The sequence below is a fragment of the Electrona antarctica genome (genome assembly GCF_951216825.1).
Source record: "Electrona antarctica genome assembly, chromosome: 7".
NCBI classification, from domain to species: Eukaryota; Metazoa; Chordata; class Actinopteri; order Myctophiformes; family Myctophidae; genus Electrona; species Electrona antarctica.
Genome location: NC_136812.1, coordinates 26,974,963 through 26,990,890, shown reverse-complemented (window position 1 = coordinate 26,990,890; position 15,928 = coordinate 26,974,963). Strand labels below are relative to the sequence as shown.

General features: G+C 42.7%; 1 protein-coding gene across 1 annotated transcript in view; it reads right to left on the bottom strand.

Annotated features, from left to right (window-relative positions):
* The window catches only part of pde4ba (phosphodiesterase 4B, cAMP-specific a), a 231,833-nt gene that overhangs the window by 49,919 nt on the left and 165,986 nt on the right, over nt 1-15,928 (bottom strand). Inside the window, exon 7 of the mRNA XM_079505866.1 lies at nt 14,544-14,596. Within this exon, the coding sequence (XP_079361992.1) occupies nt 14,544-14,596 (53 nt within the window). The remainder of the gene's footprint in view (nt 1-14,543; nt 14,597-15,928) is intronic.

Sequence of the window (15,928 nt, the reverse complement as noted above, 5' to 3'; positions counted from 1 at the left end):
GAACATACCTGGTTGATCTGTTCACCATGAATAGTAATGGCGGATCTGTGTATCTCTGGGGTGGTGCACCAAAACTAATCTCTTCTGACTTTTTTGTGTTAATGATGAGAGCGTTGTTATAACTCCATTCAACCACCTTATTTACTCTGTGTTGGTGCAGTCCAGGATCACTGGAACTATATACAGTAGGACCATTGCTCTGAGCAGCGCAACATAGGGCTGGATGTGAAGGCCTGAACATCTAGTGAATACAAACAACAGAGAATTGTATCAATCTGGCATAATGTCAGATGTGTCTGGGTCTGCCCTGCGACAAGGCCACACTGCCCGTCAATTGAGGGCCCCGTTTAAGTAGCTATGAGTGGGAAGTAGTAAAGACAGCAGGTAACACTAGACGCCCTGGGACAGAAATACTGACCCAGCCAACCCCACGGGAGATAGATCAACATGGAAACTAACACACAGCCAAGGATATGCGTTTCCCAATACTTTGACACCTGGAGGAAAACGGAGAGAGGAAAGAAGATGGAGAACGAATGTTCACCAGCACCTGGTGTAATGCTGTAATGGCAGGCGTCCTATATCTGTCTAAAGTTTAGACAGAAAGACAAGCAAAGGGTTCTTCTGACAATAGACTATAAAGTTTGTCAGAACCCTTATCCTGTCTTTCTAAACTGTTGTGAAAGGCCCTCGTCCGACTCATGTTGTGAAAGTTCCTCATCCAAGAATGAGTATTAAAAATGTCACGGCTGACCAGAATAGTGACCTATATTAACCACAGATTACTGGACAGGGAGGGAGAAGGGAGGGCGAGGCTGTCATACAAAGCATACGTGTTGGCATTCTGTGAACGTGCACAGTGGAGAGTTATGGCAGAGACTATAGCTGTGAGAGAGAGAGAGAGAGAGAGAGAGAGAGAGCGAGAGAGAGAGAGAGAGAGAGAGAGAGATAGAGAGTCACTAGTGCTTGTGTGTGTTAGCTTTCATATTAAATGTGATGAACAGTCTTTCTTTGAGATCAACTAAATTTCTCATCCAGTTCTGGCATGAAGCCACCTCAGTTGCTTCATGGCTTGGGGTGGGTTTGCCTCAGTGAGAAGCCTTAGACAGGTGCACAGTATTATTTTATTTTTTTGGGGGGGGGCTTCCTGGCTTCAGCTAGGTCACATGACTATGACTATTACAAGACTCCGGTAAATGCAGGCCTACGTGTGTGTGTGTGTGTGTGTGTGTGCGTGCGTGCGTGCGTGCGTGCGTGCGTGCGTGCGTGCGTGCGTGCGTGCGTGCGTGCGTGCGTGCGTGCGTGCGTGCGTGCGTTATTGCACGCTAATGTTGAAGTGATGGTGTGCATGTTGTACAACATATTGTCAGGATCATCACAGGGGCTGACAAGGTGTCTGAATGCACGTACTCTTTAAAGGAAGGAATACGGTTTTGTGTGTGTGTGTGTGTGTGTGTGTGTGTGTGTGTGTGTGTGTGTGTGTGTGTGTGTGTGTGTGTGTGTGTGTGTGTGTGTGTGTGTGTGTGTGACTGTGTGCACGCAGTGTGCATGCAGTAGTACTGTATTGTTCCTTGTCATATAGAACAGGGTGAAACTGGGACGTGCAGTTTGAAGCGCCCCACAGATGTTAGCCTCTGCTAAACATGTCGAATGAATACGAGTGTCTGGGGTGGCCGTGAGACATTTCAGATTAAGGAGCGAATGATTCACTCGTTTTGTTTGCCAACAAGCAGCCTCCATGTCCCTCTATCTATTTCTCTAAATCTCAGCTTACTCCATTCTTTCTCAAGAGTGAAATCCTCACTGCTCATTTGTAAAATAGCTCCTCAAGTCACCCCCGTATCTTCCCTAACCCTCGCACCTCATAATAACTCCTGCTCCTCCTCCCGTCCTTTCAGTCATCTCTCTCTCTCCCCATCTCTCTAGTCCACAAATGGCTCAGTGCATTCCTGCACGCGCAGGGCTGCCTGGCTTCAGACAGTTAGAGGTTGTCCGAGGATTGCCCGTATTAAGTAACATTCATAAATGGACAGATGAGGCACGCTTTGTTACCTGCCATCTGTTCTGCTTTCTGCTTTCTGGTCATTACAGATAATAACTGTGGGCCCACGGACAAACGATTTGGCTTAACCACTTAAAAGGATATTTCACTTTCAAAGTGAAAGTGAAAGATCCCTTTAAGCCGTATAGCCTATATACGTTGCCTACCGCTCCAAGCCAATGCTGGAGGATCCTAGTGCCGCAGATATATTGGAAAGCAACAACGACAATATTAACTTTAACATGCATAAATATACATCTATTCGGTGCCTGTGCCATTTTGGCAGTGTCATTTTGGCAGACACTTAAAAATGGTGTTAGAGAAGTTTAAGTTGAAAATATACCAGTGAAATAACTGAACAAATACTCTTTTTTATTGGAAACATTACACAGACAGTGTGACTTTAAAAAGAACTCTATCCCATGTTGATGGGGAGATTATGCAACAGAGGGAGATTATACAACAGAGGTGAAAGCATTCTTGCGCCTTAAGAGTGGTGGGTGCTAGGCATTGTTTATAGGCTGGGTTAATTAGATTGGGCTCCTATGTCTTATTACGTGGGCGGTACATTTTTCCAGATCTTTGAGATGTCTCCCTAGAGATCGTGGGGATAGTTAAAGAGGTTCTTGGATAAAAAGGCGGACAGAGAGGGGATACTGGCTCATTGTCTCCGCCAGGCCAAAGGCATGACTATGTCTTGCACCCCGTCTGTCCGTCTGGCTAATCTCCGGCACTGTTGGCCCGGTCGCTGCAAAACTGTGCACACACACTCCCTGGATGCCAGAGCAGAACCTCTGCCCGGAACTTTTCAGATCGGGCTGTCATAACGCCACCACGAGGCAGATTTTTGCAAAACACAGATTTTGTCCAAAGATCTGCCAAATCGGTACACAGTATCTCTATCAATGCGGATCTGTCCAATTTTCCATATTCCATCCTGATTGGCTATATAAGATTGTCTTCCAAAGTTTGCACGATTGGTCTGTTTTGAACAAAATGGCGCAAATGATGATTGAACGCAGAGTGCGATTTCCGTGTCATTTTGCGCGCACATTCCCCACAAGGCCAAGGAAGAAATGCCCCCCTTCTCACATTGGCCCGTTATAGCACCACCAGGAGGTCATTTTAAAAATAAAATAAAAAATTAATGCAGTGTCCAATTGCCGTGAAAGGCCTACGAAGAAATGGCACCCTTGGCCACATTGGCCTATTATAGCGGCACCAGGAGGCCACAATGACCTACCTGACCTAACAGAGACCTGTGCTCTGAGGAGCACTTTTTCTAGTTGAAATTGAATTACATAGATACATGTGCGAAACTACACCATAATGCTTTTTGAAACAACCTTGAAATGTAGGCTGTGAAAAATACTGTTCTAATGCCAATGAGGTCAACAATCAGTTGAGAATGTTTTTAAATAGCAGATGCATTGTGAGCTTGTAGATCTGCAATTTTGGCTGTTGCTGTACTGTATGTTTGCGTGTGTATGATATTACAAAACATGCACGTCCAATGTTTCTTTACCCTATTGCATAACTAGCCTCTTGTCCCAGAGGACCTTTTGTCCATACATTTAAAGCAGACCTATTGTGTGGCGCTAACCAAACACCAACTCCTCCTTCTCAGCTTTGAAAGCACACATACAGCAGTAGGGCCTCTCGCTGCCAAAATGTCATTGGGGGGGCCGTATATGGCCTCACACGAAAACAACTCCACAATGGAACTTAGAGAGAAACAGAGAAACTTCTTCACACCTTAATGTGTTACTAAAACACATGTGTGCGTGCGCGCAACACACACACACACACACACACACACACACACACACACACACACACACACACACACACACACACACACACACACACACACACACACACACACAGAGTCTGTATATATGTACATGACGATCTAAAGAGTTCAACTGACCTTTCCCCTACATGTATCCTGTATGATGGCTTTTTACCAGTGAATGATTTGTACAGGAAAACAGGTCACACTGTTATATGTACCTGTGTGTGGTTCCCACAGATGAACACATGCAGTAGAGGCCAAAACATTTCCTCTGGTTCCCCTGCAGTATGATGACACTATATTCATCATTCAGCAAAGCTCCAAACATCTGCTCCTGCTCGGCTCCACGACTCAATGGAAATGTTTGTCTCACAACAGAAATCCACTCCATGTGGAGTTCCCCAAAATCCTGTAGACTTGGTAGCTGAACTCACTAACCTCTTTTCGCGTCATTTTTTTAAACAATGACTTGAGACAGTTTATAAGTGTGCTTCTATGCCTCCTTTATCGGGTGGGAACCTTGTATGTCCAAAATAAAATAACCTGTGTGTCAGATAACTCAGATCCAATGTACTGTAGTTGTTATTTAGTCACAACCGCTAATACTTAAATAAAATATTATATAACCCACAGACAGACTTAATCCCTTTCAATCTGGCATCCCTGTTTTGAGGATGTCATAATAGATGAAAATGTTCAAAAATGTTCAAACGTTATCCAAAGTAGCGAAAATAGCAGACAGACTTCACAACTTTCAAGTGACACTCTCATACGACAAAGTATAATATAGGGCCTTCATCTATGCTACAATGTTGAGCTGCCGAAACCCCAGAACTTTACTTTATAATACTTTTATAATGGGAATCATTCACCTACAGTAGAATATTGACTAACATCTCATGAACTAAGAATGAAGATGCCGCACTCTACTGTTTATCTGTACATCGTATCTGTTGTCATGTTTATGTGTTATGTCTATGTGTGGACCCCAGGAAGATTAACTGATTCTTCACTCTAAACTAAACTACGGTTCAGAATCAGGTGAGAGAAATCAGCACCCACTTCAATGTCTCTCTTCAAGGTGAGTTACGAATAGCGTTGAAAGATTTCACAATCAGGGTGCAAAATTCAAACAGCAACCCAGTCTTCTTCTGAGAACTCCGGGCAATCACAGTCAAAGATGTTTTAGTTTGGCATTTACATGGAATAGTTCTTGACTGATGCAATGTCTTTCTTTTATCTGGATTGTTACGAAGAGAATCGTGAGAAAAGTATACAGCGAGTGTTGTTGGTATTTCTACCTACATGGCATTAATGCACGGTATGAATGACATGTACCTGAGTGCTTACAGTTTAGAACGTCAAGATAAGTCTTCTGACAATAGTTTAGACAGACAGATGGGACACCTGTCATTACAGCATGTACTGAAGCGCCTGCTTTTACATGAGTCGGGGAATATCAGGTGCTGCTTAACATATTGAGTGCACTCACTGTACTGTGGGTAATTTCCACTCCCTCCACCGAGGAGAATAACAACATGTGGACAGGATCGGATCCTCTCACAGCCAGACAGACAAGTTATCCGAGTTGCAGATCGCTTCCCATTTTTCGTTCATACCGGAAATTTCAACTGGTGACGTCTGACCAGCAGCAAGGCCACCACTAGAGGGGACTGTGAGGTAGGGTTTAATATTTTCATTTTAAACCCCGGGAATTTTCCAACCTTTTCCCGGTGGAAAAATAAAAAAATAAAAAAAAGCCCCCTAAAATGAATTTATATAAATACATACAATAAATTGATTTAGGCTCCACCGCTCTTTGCGTTTATATCTTAATATCAATCAAATCAAAGACAATTGCGTACTGCATCAACATTCCTCGCTGTTCACAGTCACCATGCACAGCCAGTTTCAGGAGGAAAGGCACAATGTACTACTCACGTTCCATTGGCAGAACCAAAAGCATGCACCCGGCTGAACAAAGCTCCAACCTTCTATGGTTCCATTTTATTTCCAGGACAGGAGTCTGATTAAGTATATCTCCATTTAGTTTCCACTGAAGTAACACCAACAGAGTTATGTCCAAGTAGGCTAGTGTCTCCGTTCGAAAAGTTAACCTTTGAATCTTATTCGTGTAATGTTCCAAAACAGAGCTACAGCTATATCGTTGTGACAACTGACAACTTTAAATAGGCTATTAAAAAATTATCTAATAGGCCTACTGTAAGTTTACGGTTTACATCAATCAGCCTCTCAAACCCATGGCTTGTTTCAATGCGTAACGTGTGTCGGGTCGGCTACCCCCCCAAAAACAGACATACATACTGTCGACACGCCGTTTCAATGCGTGTTTACAGCTTGCAGATCTGTTATTTCGGACACATAAACAATGATGCATGACCCTATGTGCACGACGCACGATGGAATATAGGCTACTACAACTAAACATGTTTGTAACCAAATAAGCCTGTAGTGTAGCCAGGTACTGTAGCATTACGTGGACATGGTGGGCAACATATATGGAACTTGATGTTAATGCAGTGAACATTAATTAGGCTACGTAGTGTTTAATAACGAGGCCACAGCAGCCGCAGCGCACATGATCCATGAAACCCCATGTTTCAAAAACATTCCCTCACAGACAATCCCATGCTCTTATCAACATATTGAACAAATGCAAAGTTAAATGAAGTTGGATAGCTAATGCAGAGCCAAACATATGTGTTTACTTCCGCCGTTTTAATATTTAAATGTTATGATGAAAGGCATCAGTTTGTGCGCCTCGCCACTGTGGAATGAAATCAGCTGAGCTCCACGCAGCTGAGGTTCATTTGCGCAATTTTGCTGCGGGTGTGTGTGTGTGTGGGTGTGTGTGTGTGTGTGTGTGTGTGTGTGTGTGTGTGTGTGTGTGTGTGTGTGTGTGTGTGTGTGTGTGTGTGTGAGATTGATCAACGGGCTGACGGTATTGCAGACCGGAAAAAAACAACCTCCGGGACTGGTCCCGACGCCATTTCCCGGGCGGGATTTTTTTTTGTATATTGTCACTTGTAATGTTTGTTACCTGCCTAATGCCCGGGACTACGGGTGTAAATTGTAGTCATGTTAAACTCTGGCTTGTGTCATTTTAACACTGATGTTCATTAATGTGCTCTGTCCCTAGCAAATAAATAAATAAATACTGTATAATAATCTATGATAGTTTACTTGTTGATAGTATACGTACAGTTGGGTGCCACCGATATTGTCCCTTATCATTTGACCCATTTAGGCCTGACCTCAAAATTTAAAAGAATCCTTCTAAATCCTCCAGTTTTCTGAAATAAATATTTTCACGATTTTTCAAAAATAGCAGACCTACAAGCTCATAGCGCGCCACTCGTGAAAGTTTACCTAATTACCAGAGTAACTTATGGGAGTAGGAGGGGTTCCAGTGTTTGGTAAAATAATATTTATAGTATATAGTGCTTAAGTGAACAAGTTCAGAAAATGTGTGTTCACACAGTTTGCAACACAAACTGTGTGTTTGCCGTATTATATCATTGTGTCAGAGCGTACATGTTTGTGCAGTGTGTATGCACAGACAATAGGCCTTTGTCTCTCTGCATCCTATTTTTCTCCTGTGGGCTGACACACACACACACACACACACACACACACACACACACACACACACACACACACACACACACACACACACACACACACACACACACACACACACACACACACACACACACACACACACACACACACACACACACACACACACACACACACACACACACACACACACACACACACACACACACACACACACACACCTCATCGCACAAACACCTCATGCGTACCACGTTCCACTTGACTTCCGGCAAGTTACAACAGAGATGGTGAAAAACAGGAACAATCTGATCCTGTCTTCCTGCCCTCCGCTTCCTGTCTTCCTCATCCTCAGAGACAGACAGACAAATGAATGAAGAGAGAGAGAGAGAGAGAGAGAGAGAGAGAGAGAGAGAGAGAGAGAGAGAGACTGGCAGACAGGCAGACTGGAGAGCAGACGGTCCATTCTTCTCTTTGTCTTGACGAGAGCAGATGGAGGTTACATAATAAAAGCTCATAAATGTGCGATGGAGGGGTGAAGTGGGAGTGCTGGCTTTTGAGCATTCACACTAGTCGTGACAACAAAACAGCCATGCGTGGTGTGGCCAGCTATTTTGCCGCCTCTTAAGTGTTGCTCAAGCCACACTTTAAATGAAAGGGGTTAGGGTGAAATAGCACAGGGAACTGATTATAACAGCAAGAATGAGACTTTCTTCCATTTACGGAAAGGATAAGGAATTTTAGAGAGGGAGAAGGAGGGGGGGGGGGGGGTTTGCAAAACAAAAACAGATGATTGTTTGATACTTAAACTGCATAATTTAGTGTCGAAAAACTTGAGGCAAGCTTAACTTTAATTTGTAGCATATCACACCCGTCACGCAGCAACAAGTGTCGGGCGTCACTTTGAAGCTTCATGTCGCTGGCTTCCAGAAAATGACTTGTAGCCTGACACATTGTTGCTGCTACAGTAGTGTGACGTGAGCACAGCACCATAGCTATGTTCTGCATAACTAGTGGAGCTTAAACACTGTACGTGGCACGTACGTGGTACCTGGCAGCGGTGGCCGAACGGTTTGCGGAGTGGTCTTGATACCGGAAGGTCGCCAGTTCGTATCCCCGGACCGGCACGTTAAAATTACCACCGCTGAAGTGCCCTTGAGCAAGGCATTCAACCACTACCATGAAATGTTCTATGAGCAGGGCCTGGCTGTAAACAAGTATCTGATGCTTAGTCCAGTTACCCTGGGTAAATATAGTAAATACTTTGCTTTTTTTGCTTTACGTATACTATCAAAAAGTAAATCAATCATTGCATCAATATATTGTCAGTAAAAAATGTATCACCCATAAGAAGGCATTTAATAAGGGAAATCAATTGTATAATAAAAGAAGAAGAAAAAATAAAAAAGTCAAAAAGATTGAAGAACATACATTTGAATTTCTAACTAGTCACATATGGCATCAGATCCTATATGCAAGTTGTGTGGCATAATAAGTAAACAGCTGCTTCACTATGTTTTGTTTTAACTCAGGGAACATTTAACAGATCGGTCCCAGATGACCTGACATGTCTAGAGAGGGTTCATATTGTAAAAGCAAGTTAGAGATGAATTTTGGCCCAAAAAAAAAAAGATGGTTAATATTGTTTGTATTCTATGATGCATTGGAAACCAGTGCAGAGATGTGAGAATTGGTGTAATGCGTTCAGCTTTCTTATTTCTAGTTTGACCTCTAGCAGCTGTACTGTACAGTTGGGTGCCACCGATATTGTCTCTTATCATTTGACCCATTTAGGCCTGACCTCAAAATTTTAAAAAATCCTTCTAAATCCTCCAGTTTTCTGAAATAAATATTTTCACGATTTTTCAAAAATAGCAGACCTACAAGCTCGTAGCGCGCCACTCGGTGGCGTGCTATGAGCTTGTAGATCTGCTATTTTTCAATAGCTAAATTATAACAATGTTTAAAACACCAAAAGGGGTTCCCGCCCAAAATGGTTTAACTGTCCTTTTGCGCAGATCACGCAAACCTCAGCAAAAATAAAAAGGACAATATCGATGGCCTCCAACTGTATGTATTCTATATGAACTTTAGTTTTTTTTAAGGGAGACCTGAAAAAGACCACTGCAGTATTCTAGCCAACAGGAGATAAGAATGTGTTCAATGCGTGTCACTTATGTTATACCTTTTAGTGGCTAGCTTCCACATAATCGTGGTAAGAAATGTTCTTATTTCACATAATTAAAGCACCTAAAAATACCTAATAAATGTATGAAAAGTATGTATAAGGCCCAAGGATTGAACCTTGCAAAACTTCAAACGTCATGTTATGTGCTCGGATAGGTATTTTCTAATGGAGACGAAATATTCCTGTCTAGTAGATAAGTCCTGAACCAATGTAAGAATGTCCTGCCCTCTCTTGCAGTCTGTCTAGTATACTGTATGGTCAATGTCAGACACAGCATTAACATCCAGTAACACTAAGATTGGAATTTCAGACATTCAAATTTCAAATGATGAATATCAACCCTTTGCACAGATTTTACTTACTTAAGTCATATCTACCAAATTTGCTTTTAGCGCAAGTTTTAATGATTCAGACAGCTAATATGCTATGCCGCCCCACTACCAGTTATGCAATACCTTTTGTACCCCTTGTCAGAGCACGCAGTTTCAGTTTTCCCATTGTCAGTGTACCCACTTAGTGCATTAGCCATTATCCTAGTACTTGGAGGCCAGTCAGTCTATGATGTCAGTAAAAGGACGTGTTATTGATGACATCAGGGATCTCATTATTATGGGCATAAAAGGTACAGTACACAGGCACATGGACAGATACACACATTTGTGTATTTATAGATATATACAGTACAGGTATATTTCTGGACAACCGCTAATCTGACCCACTTCCCACTCGGCACTGCACTCCCTCGGGTCCCCTGCACACAGGTTTAACCCATTAAGACCGGGAATGCATCTGTCCTGTTACATTTTTGGGTTGGGTATTTAATAATAGCAGATATACAAGCTCACAGCGCGTCACTTCGTGCCGTGCTGCAAGCTTAACTCCTTAGATGCCAGCACTGTAGGGGGCGGTAGCTCACCAGTGCCAGACATTTTTTTAACCAAACACCCCAAAAAGCTAGCGGATGGTTACTACAGTTTGAAGTAGTTGTCTGCCATTTTACAGCACAGTGATGGAAGTGACCGGTCGTGCGTGCGTGCACATGCATGCATGCAGGGTTTTGGACATTTTTAGGTGGACACGATCAGCCGTTAGCTAAAAATACTAAAAGTAATATTTTTTTCCCTGGATAAATAAATCAAATCTCGTTCTCTCGTTCTCTGTGCAAAGGTAAATTTATCTCGTTCTCTCGTTCTCAGTATTCAAGGAGTTAAGTACATCTTCCATTTTTGAACATTTTTGTAAAATCTTGACTGTTATTTGTAGGCATTTGTAGAATCGGCCTCAGGTCTTATGGGTTGAAATGGATTGGTCGGACGGTGCACTTATCCATAGATAGATGTAGATGTAGCTCCTGGTGAACCGTGAGGGCCTGGGTTTGAATCTGACGCCCGGTCTTGTCTCTCCTCTTTCTGCCCTTGGTTTCCTGTCTCTCTACACCCTCCTATCTAATGAACAATGCATAAAAATGCCAACGGAGAAAAAAGCATGGTTAACTGATAACTGCAGTGGTGACAGAGGTGATGATCCGATCTCAACACATTACTATTGGATGACGACCTTGTTTGCCCTACACAAAAAGGTCACATTTAGCGTGGTGGTTCTCAAACCTTTTTGTGACAAGGACCGCCAAATTGATATGTATTTGGCTATGGACGCCCATCTGAAAAGATTTTGTGCCAGAGACCCCCAGAAGAGGAGTTTTATGTAAACACATTATAATAATCTAAGTCTCTAAGCGTGGCACAAAGTGAGGCACTGTGAGCTATTTTTGAATAGCCAACGTATAAAATATGGACTCCTGGAACCCCATCAAAGACCCATGGGGTTCCCCAGACTGCACTTTGAGAACCACTGATATAGCGTCATCGTATCGGCTCAGCAGACACGTACACTCATTTTCTCCTCAAGCACACGCAAACACGCAGAAAACACCTGACGAGCTGTGGTTCTGAAGCAGGAAGTGAAAAGTCAGTCCATCTGCTTTGACAGGAAGTCAACAGAAACCACATGCCGGCTTACTGACGTCAATCACAGCCACAGGAACACCTCCCCACAGTGCACGCGCACGCACGCATGCACACGCACCACACACACACACACACACACACACACACACACACACACACACACACACACACACACACACACACACACACACACACACACACACACACACACACACACACACACACACACACACACACACTTAACAACGTGTAATTAGTATCACACGTCAACTCACAATCTCTCAAGTTGCAAAATATAGCCAACCAAAACACTTATCAGCTCAATGTTCCCTTATTCACATTTACTGTAGCAGCCAGAAATACAGACAGACATGTACTCCAACCTATACACACCTATAAAAACGGTTTATGTTTGTGGTAGGATCCTCTCCTATAAAAGGGAGACTGCAGGCAGAGTAAGTCAGTTACTGGGCTATACGCGAAATTATGAGCAATCGTCGGGACGGAAGATGACACAGACATTGTAAAGGAGCTATACCCCCGAACTGTGGAGGGCAGCATTGCACGTAGTCTGCAAGCCTGCCGGAAACTAAAAGAAGAAGAAGAGTAAGTCAGTTATGCTCGGTCGGGCAACATGCTGACAGCCCAGTGCAGAGAGCTGCCAGGGCCCATTTTATGGGCATAGCCTATTGCAGTTTTGTTATTTTTTTCCTTTGTCCTAAGTTTTGCAAGTCTTTTTGAGTTCTTTATTTTGGATTTTTGGCCAGTATTATTTTTTGCTGTTTGATATTTTTTCACTGTGAATATCTGCACAGAGGTTGGAGTTTGGAGAAATAAAATTCACAAAAAGCATCGCTGACTGTTTATGGAGCCTTGGCCCTCGGGCAACTTTACAGGTGTGATCACATCACTTTAATAAAACCTTTTGGATTAGTTTCAATGAGAAAAAGCCAACTGTCTGTCTTACTGTAAGTCATTCTGTCAAGCCTATGACTACTGCTTCACTCCCAATGAGCCCTAACACTGTTTAGCTTAGTGTTCATTCTTTAGAATGACTGAAAAGTCATTTTTTATGAAGTTGCATTTGACATCAACTTGTAATTTGTTTTAATATGTTTACTCCTATGACTTGCATTTCCCCAATCAATACACAGACACTTAATTGATGCTTTCTGGAATTTACTCTAGACAGGGTGAATCAACGTTTTTGGTAAATGTTGTTGACAAATATTTTTGGTCAAATGTTTTTGCATGGTAAATGTTTTTGGTAAATATTTGTGGTATAATGTTTTTGGGTGAATGGCACAAGCAAAAGTATCCAGTTTACCAGAAATGCTGGTAAACTCCCCAAAAACTCTCACCTCACAACAGTATTTCAAGCAGCCTGCCAGACATCAGAAGAGAGTATTTAAGTGTTGCATTTAAGTGTTGCATACAAAAAGCCTACACAGAATAACTACTTAATGATATTAATACTAATGCATACAAAAAGTATTTTCACAATGGGGGCGTTTATTTAGGGTCACAAATACAGGACTGTTGAATGACACATATATGCTGACCATATAAGGAGTTCCTCCATGTCCCCAGTGAGCCCCTGGGGTCAAAAAACCCTAGTTAAGGTTTGGGCTTTGGGTGGCAAAGCCTTCATCCAATCAGGATGAGAGGGGCCTTCCTCCAATCATGATCGAGTGGGGCGGGCCTTGGTGCACATGCTGTTGGTCTGTTGTACTTCCCCCACTGTAGAGCATGTGCATGTGCACATCTTGTTACCGGGTGGACCGGGTATTTCTCCAAATCACCCAAATCACTGAATGCTCCTTTAACACAAGGATTTGTGCAGCGAAAAAAGACCCGCACACAGGTGGGCCTGGCTGCTTATTCCTCTGCATTCAAGTAAGCGAGGTTATAGACTGCTGCCTGTTTAAACTGTGTTTCTGAATCATGTTGTGCAAACAGGGGCCCTAACAACACCAGAGAAATGGTTTCGTCGGGTTTATTATGGCTGCGGGGCTGAAGGCCAACACTCCATGGTATTCCCAAACTCCTTCAGTTTGATGAGAAAAAATGCTATTATCTAATTCTAGGCTACATGCATACGCACAAGTTCTATGTATGTATTTGTCAGTGAGATCAAAGTGTGTGTGTGTGTGTGTGTGTGTGTGTGTGTGTGTGTGTGTGTGTGTGTGTGTGTGTGTGTGTGTGTGTGTGTGTGTGTGTGTGTGTGTGTGTGTGTGTGTGTGTGTGTGTGTGTGTGTGTGTGTGTGTGTGTGTGTGTGTGTGTGTGTGCGAGCACGTACGTGTGTGCGAGCACGTACAGTACGTGTGTGTATAGTTTGTGACGGCATGGTTTTCCTTTTGTAGTAGAAAAGCAATTCTGTTTGGACGAGGACGTTAATGACCCTGATGACAGATGGTTTTGGGCTGGACGTTGTTGCAGGCGGCTGAGAGAGTGAAAGTCATCACGTAGGCCAGTGGCTCTCAAACCTTTTTAATTTCAAGGACCTCCATATAACTCTAAGAGTTCAGAAATGGAACCAAATGGGTTACAGAAATTGAAATTGTCCATTTTTGAGACGCCCTCAAGGAACCCAAGTCTGAGTCTAACAACCCCTCTTTGAAAACCACTGTCCAAGGAGGGGTCATGGGTAAATGTATGGACAGAAGAGAGCAAAAACGCAAGAGAGAGAACAACTGAGAAACAGAGAGGGAAAACATGTAGAAGATGAAATATTATAATGGGTTGGGGGGGGGAAAGGCCCACGAATAGATCAATTAAACACTGAGGATTTTACTGTGGAGATCACATAAAGGCTGTTCTCACGAGTCAGTCACATTGTTGTGTATACTTTCAAAGGCCAGACATCATATAGCTACAGATAAATCCTGAAAGTTCATTTAACTCTCAGCGTTTGCAGTGTACAAAGAGGACAGACAATGCATTGTGGTCCTTACCTGGGAGGCAAACTCTGGTTATTGGAGGTTGAGTCGGGACAGCGGGCGACCTCCTATGAGGGAGAGAGAGAGAGAGAGAGAGAGAGAGAGAGAGAGAGAGAGAGAGAGGTGGTGTTAAGGACAAATGTCCCACATGCACACTTTATCTTGAAATAGGTTTCTTCACTACCGGACCGTTTAGGAGTGATACCTTGAAGTAAATTGAAGGACTATTAAGTCTACAGTATTTGTTGCTGTCAGGGGAAAACCACATAACTCCATTCTTGAGGTTTTTGATTTTCTTTTCATAAATCAATTTGAACACCCTTTACGTCTGTGTGTTGGTTAAAAAAAAGAGTTAATGAAAAGTATTAAAAAGCGTTTGTGACACAAAACGTATAATTGGAGCGCTCAAACGTATCTCTCCCTTGTCCCCTCATGCAGGTAATTGAAAATATATAAAGTCACAATACCAACTTTGATGAGGCAGTATTGCTTTGTTGTAAAAATATATGTTTTTGGCCTGGGCCGGCCGAGCGGTCCAGGCACCTGGGCTGGTGATCCAGCCTGGCAGCGTGTCGCAGTTTCGAGTCCCGATCCCGACGACCTTTGCTGTGCTGCATGTCTTCCCCCCATCTCTCTCCCCCTTTCCTGGCAATATCAATAAAGGCAAAAAGTCCCCAAAAATATCTTTAAAAAAAAGTTTTTCTTCATTTCCTGTAATGTATATTTTTCATTTCCTGAAAAATTAAAGCAGAAATAACATGCATTTTAAATCTGTTTTTAATATTTAATATCATATTGTCTATGTCCCTCAAACTTATTTGAAACGGAATCCAAAGGAAAGTACGCATATATCTTTCAGGTGCTGAACAAAAAGATACGTACAGGAGAAGGAGAGAATGTCCGCACACTGTTGAGTAGCTCCCACTGGAAATTGTATTATTAAAGGATGACAACGTTTTGACCCCTTCCAGGTATGACGAATGTTACCTGACGAAGACCCATAAGGGGTCGAAACGCTGTCATCCTTTAATAATAACATTTCCAGTGGAATTCTCTCTTTCTCCTCAAACTTATTTCGAATGGTTTGAGCCTCAATCACCACCAGTCCTTGTCATTTCTTTCTGGACTTTGAAGCAGTTTTAGCTGCAGTACCACAATGTCCTGAGGTGGTGGGGGTGCTGATATGCAAATAATTTAATATTTGAGTCAATATAATACTGATGCTAGATAAAACCAGGCTTGTTTAAATTCCATGCCAGCTTGGAAAATCAACATTGGTGGACATTGTAAACAAATTGGAAATGCAAATTTGGAACTGAAGACTGAAGAGGGGGAGGAATTATACAAAGTCGGATGATACAGATGACATCACGCATACACCCAAATCAGTTGAGCTGTTC